Source organism: Battus philenor, unplaced genomic scaffold (genome assembly GCF_028537555.1).
Source record: "Battus philenor isolate CCGP_79_NKW_IND1 unplaced genomic scaffold, ilBatPhil1.0.hap1 SCAF_18, whole genome shotgun sequence".
Classification (NCBI taxonomy): Eukaryota; Metazoa; Arthropoda; class Insecta; order Lepidoptera; family Papilionidae; genus Battus; species Battus philenor.
Window position 1 is genome coordinate 1,330,233 of NW_027181680.1, and position 9,339 is coordinate 1,339,571.

Below are 9,339 nucleotides of genomic sequence, written 5' to 3' on the forward strand. Positions count from 1 at the left end.
TGTTTCTATAATCTAATCCACGCGTAAATTTAAATCGATAATCATACGGTTGGCGCTCGTTTAAGTGTGACGAATGATATCTGAAATTCTTTTGTTATCTATTGAGTTTCTGATGTAATATTGTATCTACCCGCGTCTGTTTCTCAAATACGTCACGATATACTACAGTGTCATGAGTTTTTAGAGATTATACAGCATTATTGTTCTACTGTGTTTTTTATTGTCTCTGCTATTGGGGACTTCTCCATTCGCCCCCCATTTTTGTGCGGACAGCGTTTTAAATATCTTTGTTAATTATTTCACATCTGTTTCTTATTTCTATTCTCTTCTTCCATACTTCATATTATCTTTCCGTTCTTTCACTCTAACGTTCTATCTATCTTTCTCTTCCATTCCTTTCCATTCATCCATCATCAATCACTGCAGTTATGTCTATTACTATTTTATTTTATTCCTTAAGTAATATTCTACTGTGTTAAAAATACCGCAATGTCTGAAGACGTCGCTTATGATAGGCCATATAAGAAGGCACGAGGTCACTAAGAAGCGACGGAAAGGGCTACGATCGAAGCTTTCCTCCGAAATTGATTTGCAGTAAACATGAGATATGTCAAGTATCAAGGTCACCGACTTAGGACGAAGCGTTGTGGGGCCTTTTTTGGTAAAGTCGTTCGAAGATGCTGTATGGGAGGCCTAAGTCCCGTTGTGGAAATCCTACAGTTGAAATAATGATGATGACTTCTCAGATACGAATGCATGCGAAAACCTCCTTAACAATATTTTATGTTGATTTTGTTAATAAAATAAAATCGTTGCCTTCAGATCCGGAGTCACCAGCGGACTCCATCAGGCTCGCGGGACTTCAAAGAGGCAACCAAACGCGATGCTCTCGCCAGGGTCGAAGTTGAGCTGGAGCGCCTCCTCACGACGGTGCCTACGACCAGACATCCCCAGATGATCAAGGAGTTCCAGGGCTTCAAGAATCTCTTCGGAAGATTCCTAGCAGAACGTATGTATTAAAAACGTCATTTTATAAACGTTAATGCTATAAAAATGGAAGACACTCGAAGCAGGAAGCTTCCAATCGGCACCAGGCCACGCAGCGCGTAGAACACATGACCTGGGCTTTAAAGTTCAAGAGTGATGATCACGGACTGACCATCACAGTTTAAGATATCTAACCACAAGGTGGATAGAAATCCAGTAAGATCAAGGTTTTAAAAACCTTCGTTTATTATTCATCACCACTTTGATTAATTCATCACTTATATATCAGCAGAATGTCAAAGAGCCCAGTTTGATAGATACTAGTATCAAGTTATGCAGCTGTATACTGAGATGATAAACTGGTATAGTGCGCGTGGAAATACGAAGGTGAAAACGTGATTGACTAGACGCACAGGAGATATTTGAGAACAGACATCTTCATGTCTATCTTCCTCGTCATGCCGTATACACACTTCATAAGGTGACTATAATGTCTAAGGATCTGCTGGACACTGCCTGAGGTACGTGAGTGGGGGGAGGACGCGATTGACAAGACGCACACGAGATATTTGAGAACAGACATCTTCATATCTATCTTCCTCATCCTGCCGTATACACACTTCATAAGGTGACTATAATGGCTAAGGATCTGCTGGACACTGCCTGAGGTATGTGAGCGGGGGGAGGACGCGATTGACAAGACGCACACGAGATATTTGAGAACAGACATCTTCATGTCTATCTTCCTCGTCATGCCGTATACACACTTCATAAGGTGACTATAATGTCTAAGGATCTGCTGGACACTGCCTGAGGTACGTGAGTGGGGGAGGACGCGGTTGACAAGACGCACACGAGATATTTAAGAACAGATCAGATAATATAGGAGGTGACTAGTACTCGGATCGGATCAAGGCAAGGTTGGAACTATCGTAGCTTTAGTTAAGGAATGCCATTATAGAGAAACAATATGATTCTAGATTATATCAAGGCCTGCTCTCTTGGTATTTACGTGATGTACACATGTGGTCATTGTAAATGAATGAAACGTGAAGTAGCTGCTGAAAATACCATCAGAGGTTAAGTGAATCCTGGTCTAGAGCATGTTTACTTCAGAAGACAGGGTGTTGTGGAAGGTCATCTGCTCTACCAAGGCTTATAAGGTCACGATCTTAAGTGATGTAGAAGACGAGGAGAGATGTAGTCACTTGGTTCACCACGTGATCTAACAAGCGTCATCATATAAAATGAATTGTCAATTGACGTCGGCAATGTAAGCCACTTTATCGCCATCGAGAAGTCAATGGAGGCCGATTTGCAGTGAATTGGCATCTCTATCTTTAGACAACGAATTTTCCGTACTAAATCAGTACTGGAAATTTTTTTAAAGATCTTCCTACCAATATATACAGCGGTTTCCAAGATACACTTTTAAACTGTTTTGGTCCTAGAACGTCCACTAATAGAGAATGGCCTCCCCCTTAATTTTCAAGCTAATTCCAACGACCTTGTAAAGTTCTTCAATCCACCTTGCCAGTGGATATGTTGGCAGTTCCATTTCATTAATCCAGCACCTCCAGGCCCCTGGGATCATCTTTGACCGATTGGAAGCAGTCTGCATTCTGAATCTTGTACCACCATGTCAATTATTCAAAGAATGTTTTTAAAACCTTGATCTTACTTGATTTCTGAGTCATGAAGCTTGACTTGATTATGTTTTCTACAGTGTGATTACGGCATATTTAAAGAAATAATGTAAAAATTCTTCTCCAGAGGGACCTTCTGTGACATGGGAGAAGATCGAGAAGCTTCCAGAGGGAGCTGTGATCGACTACGCGAGTCTAGAGACACCCACAACCGACAACATTCACCACATGCTGGATAAGCTGGTTGTGGTGAAACTTAACGGTGGTCTGGGGACATCGATGGGTTGCAAGGGTCCAAAATCTGTCATCCAAGTGAGGAACGAGCTCACATTCCTGGATCTGACTGTGCAGCAGATTGAGGTATTTATATCTCAGATTAATATTTCTGTATTCAGGTAACATAATGTGTAGAGCAGATGGCAGTTAGTGCCTGGAATGGAGACCACGGTTCGGCAAACGCACCGTACGACAACCACCCACAAGGACAGACGACCTTGTTAAGTTCATCAGAAGAAGCTGATGATATAGCCTGCTCCTACTGGAAATTTATTAGAGTCGCCTATCATTAGCAGCGGACGTCCTAGTTCTGAGATGATGATTATGATAATAACTTCTGTTTTAGTCCTCGTATATTCATTTACAGTCGCTGCAAGGTAGTTAGTTATTTATGAACATGTACAATCAGATACAGTGACAACACTCATAAGAAGTGTGTTAGTAAATCTCAATTTGAGACAACTAGAATCAAATCGTCTTCTCCTATATTCTTCTACGTCTCCCATTCTTGTCAGTGTTCATGTCTCCGTCGGTTCTGATGTCCCAATTGCTGGCTATACGTTGCCATGTAGCTCAATGTTTTACGGAGTGAGAGCATTTATTTAGTGAGTTTTGATGGGATCTGTCCCATCTTGCTGGAGAGGGTGCTCGTGATCGCGTGCCTTCCAATTTTCCTAGCACCACCAAATGTTCCATTGAGTCCTCATTGCGGATGACATGTACAAACAACTTGAGAATTTTATTTGGAAAATTAACGATAACGCCTCTTTTTATGTTGACTTCTTTGAGGATCGAAACGTTGGCCTGGACAGCCGTCCACGAGATTCTTGGCATCCGTTTCCAGGGCATTAATTTTCCGACTATCCAAAATCCTCAGCGTCCAGGTCTCAGGGCCGTATAGATCATTCGGAAAGACCTGGTTTCTCAAGAGTCGAACTTTTACGTTTCTGGGTATTCTGCGGTCTTTCTGGACCTTTGTCAAGTTTTTTTTTTACCCAGGATCTAAGAGTTATATATAGGGTGGGCCATAAATTTTTGCACTTTTGAAACATGTGTAGAAATAAAAGTACAAATGCTATTTTGTTTATGATTTATTTACCGTAATAATCATTTATTAAAATTTATTTTTTAAAAATTATTTGGTCGAGATGTGCTCCGTCTCGCCGTTGGCACTCCTGTAATCGACTAAGTAAACTTTGGAGAAATCAAGTGTTGCTATTTGCAAAAATTTTTCTACCAATGACCAATGAGTCTTAACTTCAAATGGAAAAAAGTTCACTCAACTACAGCAGTCTCCCAAAAACAAGACTGGTATAAAAAAAGAAGTTAAATATATACTATATATCTTACTTATATAATCTGTTTCAGCATCTGAACAAAACATATAAATGCAATGTACCCCTTGTTCTGATGAACTCTTTCAACACCGATGAAGACACCCAGAAGGTGATCAGGAAGTACATGGGATTGAAATTGGACATCCATACATTTAACCAATCCTGTCATCCAAGAATTAACAGAGAGTCCTTGCTGCCCATTGCGAAGGAGGGCAACGTGCACTCTGACATCGAAGCGTGAGTAATCTTGGTTTTGTGTTTGTTTCAATGGCCAGATTCCACATATGTCGGCAGCTTTGTAATTTTACTACTGTTGGGATGTCAGTGGGAAAAGTAGGCGGCGGCAGATGTGACACGGCGTGGGTAGGCTTCTTAGGTGGACCGTCTGCATAATCAAGGTCACGGAAAATTGCTGGGTGCTGGTAGCGTAAGACCGGTCATTGTGGTGACCTTTGGGAGGAGTCATAATCTGCACGCAGACAAGACGTGACTGGCGATCGCAGCCTTTGGAGGTAGTGGGATGAGGGATTGTGGCGATAACTTTTAGTCGGCAATATGACGAAGATAATGATTATTAAATGTACTTTCGGAAATTTTGTATAATGTTGACTTTATTCAATTTCGCAGTTGGTACCCACCAGGCCACGGTGACTTCTACGAGTCGTTCTACAACTCTGGTCTCCTTCAGAAGTTCATTAAAGAAGGCAGAACCTATTGCTTCATCAGCAACATAGACAACTTGGGCGCGACAGTAGATTTAAATATCCTCAACTTGCTTCTTAACCCAGATCCTCAGAAGTCTGTCTCCGAATTCGTGATGGAAGTTACAGACAAGACCAGAGCTGATGTGAAGGGTGGAACTCTTATCCAGTACGAGGATAAGTTGAGGTTGCTTGAGATTGCCCAGGTTCCCAAAGAGCATGTGGACGATTTCAAGTCTGTTAGTCAGTTCAAGTTCTTCAACACAAACAACTTGTGGGCTAAGCTCGACGCTATCCAAAGAGTTGTGGATCAAGGCTCATTGAACATGGAAATAATAGTGAACAATAAACATTTGGGAGACGGTCTGCATGTCATACAGTTGGAGACAGCCGTTGGAGCTGCTATGAAGTGTTTTGAAGGTGGCATTGGTGTTAATGTACCTCGAAGCCGGTTCCTTCCAGTGAAGAAAACTTCGGATCTCCTGCTCGTCATGTCAAACCTCTACAGCCTCTCCCACGGCTCTCTTGTGATGTCACCTCAGAGGATGTTCCCTTCCACTCCGTTGGTGAAGCTTGGTGATAACCACTTTGCGAAGGTCAAGGAGTTCTTGAACCGATTCGCTACGATCCCGGACCTGATTGAATTGGACCATCTTACTGTGTCTGGAGATGTTACCTTCGGCAGAGGAGTTTCGCTTAAGGTGAGACATTTAATACAGCCTGTTTAATTCAATTTACATTTTACCGTATTTGATACGTTTTGATGGGGCCAGCGGTGGAGGTCAGAGATTTGCGATCGTAGATCGCGGATTCGATTTCTGGGATACAATTTTATGTATCACACTTCATGTATTAATTATCTGGGATTGTCACTGCTCAGAAACAACTTCCCAGCTAATGGGCAACAGCATCCTCTGCGTACCATAGTACCACACTGCGATTGCCAACCCGCCTGTCAAGCGTGGCGAATATGGTATATTCTCCCATAGATATATCTTCAGAGGAAGTCCATGCGTTGCATTAGATAGATGCTACGGGCTGCAACGACGAAGACGAAGAGACCTAATCCATTCTTTGTTAAACAAATGACTATTTTTGGTGTATTAGAAATAAATATAGATTATATAAGTATAGGAACATACCATCGCTCTTTAGGATTTGCCGCCTCTGTTTGAGCATCGCTTGGAGCACATGAGGTTGGGGCCATGTAGCACTTGAACGAAAAGTAGGAGCGTTCTTCTAATATATAAAATTTCCATATCACAATGTTAGTTACCGTACTCCTCCGAAACGACTTGACCGATTTTTTTACCAAATTTTATATACGTATTCAGTAGGTCTGAGAATCGGCTACTATCTATTTTCCATACCCCTTAGTGATAAGGGTTGTTCATCCTTAAATTTTTTTTTTTAATTTTTTGACGAAACTTTTTGTTATTATTTTTTTATAATACAACATACAAAAATACAAACAACCCTATGATCTCATCAACCCTCTACGATCAACCCTTATTTTTTATTTGTTAATTTAAAACTTTTTTTCGCAAAATAACGTTTGCGGGATCAGCTAGTATTTATATAAACCGTTATATATACCTTTCTCTGTCGCACATATCTTCCGTCGCTCTCGCACAAACGATACCTTTGATTGGTTGTAAAGTGGGCATTGTGATTGGTTATGTGAATAAAGTTTGTTCTAGGATTTGTTAGCGTAAATTTAAGATTTGGTATAAATACAGAGTCATGTCAAATAAAATTCACAACGTAACATCTACTAATAACTTACTAAATAGTCACTTTGTATCACCGACCGTAAATCTAAATCTTATATCTCGAAAAACAACACTGAACTGGCGACATGGGGAGTACACCTATTTATACTACGGAGAAGGTTCTAGCAAGTTCGAGTTAGTACTCGGTTAGAATTTCCGAGACCCGTACACAAAAATCTATAAATAACTTAAAGGTCACGCGTGTTTCACTTTTTGGTCCTAGGGTTCCATATTTATTGTTTAGAGGGTTCTGTAACTCGTGCTTTGTAACAATATCTTCGAAACTACAAGAGACAGTCTCCAAAGATTTTTCTTAATTGTCACTCTATTACAGGGTACCGTTATTATAATCGCAAATCATGGCGACCGCATTGATATTCCTTCGGGTGCAGTCCTGGAGAACAAAATCGTTTCCGGCAACCTTCGTATCCTGGATCACTAGTACCTTTGAATTCTAATCAACGTATGTACATTGTTAGTAAAATTTGAAATGGAACTCTCAATAAACATAGGGTGTACAATTGAATGGCATGTGTCAATAATAATTTTTTTTAAATTATGTTTTGCTGAGATGGAGCCACGAAAGTCATTTTTTTATTTTTTTATTGATAAAATAAGATTAAATGATGAAGCAATATATAAAATAATAATATATGTATTGACATTTATTTGTTATTATTTATTGAAATGGTTTTGATCGTTTTCAAATCCGCCTATTTATTTTTTATATTTGGCAATTTTTTTCTTTTGTCTAACTTTTTTATATATTCCTTTAATAGTACAAGGTTTTTTGTAATTTGTTGTGATTTGATTTAGTTTAAAAATTATTTGAAATGTTGAATAATTTTATGTAATTATTTTTTTATTTTGTAATAATATACAATAATCCAGAGATCGAATAATCATGTATATGTAAAGATATATTCCAAATAGTATGGAGAATGCTTTATTTCAAAATTGAAGATAAGAAGTAATACTGTGATCAAAAAGTAAGGTGAATTTGTTTATAAAATGTAAATTCTTTATTTATTCTTCCAAATCAATTTCATCACCTTCAAAGTAATCCCCATCCGATAAAACACATTTTTTCCAACGTTTTTTCCAGTCCTTCAAACAGTCGAAATAGTATTTTTCCGTTAAAGCCTTTAAAACCTTCTTTTCGGTTTTTATCTCCTCAATCAAAAGTCGCACGGTGTCAAATCAGCCGAACACAGTGGTTGCGGAACGATATGAGAAAAATTTTTGGCAAAAAAAAGTCGCGAAGAACCAATGCAGTATGACATCGATCGATCAAAACTTGACGCGTTTGAAACATAAAGCATCCTTCAAAATTATTTGGGCAGAGCCCATATTCCAACAAACAGACTCTTGGCAAATGTTTTAGACAATCCTACCAACTTACCAAAAAAAACCTACCTTACTAATGCCGGGAGTATTAAATGAAAATTTCACTTTAATTTTTGATCACAGTAGAATTTTGTAGTTTGTCATCTTAGGATTTTCACGGCGACATTTTGTAACGACGCTGTCGCGCGTTTAGTAAACGCTATATATACGTGTTAGTCGCATTTGCAACACGCTGCAGTAGCGATGCCAACGCGCTAGAGTAGCGACGCCAACGCGCTGCAGTAGCGACGCCATGGCGCTGCAGTTGCGACGCCAACGCGCTGCAGTAGCGACGCCAACGCGCTGCAGTAGCGACGCCATGGCGCTGCAGTTGCGACGCCAACGCGCTGCAGTAGTGACGCCTACGCGCCACTGCATCGCGACAGTATCGTGTGTGAATTGCGACAGAGAAGGGCACTGTGCCAGCGATCGCTTCGCGAATGGATCGCTACAAAGTCGCCGTTGCCGAAAGCTTTTTCCATATTAAGCCAACACTTTAAATATATATCCATGCGACTATTCGTTCTTACGTATCATCACTTTTAATATTAATTTATACATACTACGTCTAAATGCACAAAAATTCATCACAAAATATATGTAAAAAATATAGATAATAAATTTTGCTTGTTTAATTTTTTTTTGTTGGTTATTGGCAAAGCATTTGACCTTTCATCTGATGGTAAGCGATGACGGGGTCTACGATGCTATATGCATAGACACCTATTCATTCTTAACTTAAAGCTTTCTAAGTTATACTTAGCTGGGAACAATGACGCCGGTAAGTAGGTTCCGTAACTTGGCTGTTCGCAATATAAGAGTTAGTATCAAAAGGCTTTTTACGGGATAGAAGGCATTTCAACTCGGAGAAATGTCGTGGATCCGTGCATCTTGTTGTCCGATGGAAGAAAGATAGAAAATCTTCTATTTAATCAAAGGGATCAAGTTACTACCACGCAACACTATTTGGAATAAATATACTTAATTTATAATTCACACACGATTTTCAAAATTATTTTGCAGTTTTTTTTTTCGAAATGTAAATAGCCTTTGTTCATTGTAAAAGAAATACAGTAAACACGTTTTGTAAATATTTTAAAAATTAATTTATGTTTACAATGTATGTATTTATATAAAAGTTGAAATAAATGTTCTGATAATTAAAATTGTTTCTTTTTTATACCAAATCCGTGTCTTTTTTGTGAAGTCATTCGTCTTAGTTAAATTTATTAAA

At 39.2% G+C, this 9,339-nt stretch overlaps 1 protein-coding gene across 4 annotated transcripts in view; it reads left to right on the top strand.

Annotated features, from left to right (window-relative positions):
- Nucleotides 1-8,964, top strand: part of UGP (UDP-glucose pyrophosphorylase) — a 31,331-nt gene extending 22,367 nt beyond the window's left edge. For all 4 annotated transcript variants that reach the window (XM_068763868.1, XM_068763870.1, XM_068763871.1 and 1 more), the window contains 5 exons: nt 823-1,009; nt 2,761-2,993; nt 4,278-4,483; nt 4,874-5,648; nt 7,054-8,964. In XM_068763868.1, the coding sequence (XP_068619969.1) occupies nt 823-1,009; nt 2,761-2,993; nt 4,278-4,483; nt 4,874-5,648; nt 7,054-7,161 (1,509 nt within the window). In that variant the 3' untranslated portion in view covers nt 7,162-8,964. The remainder of the gene's footprint in view (nt 1-822; nt 1,010-2,760; nt 2,994-4,277; nt 4,484-4,873; nt 5,649-7,053) is intronic.
- The last annotated feature ends 375 nt before the right edge of the window (nt 8,965-9,339 follow it).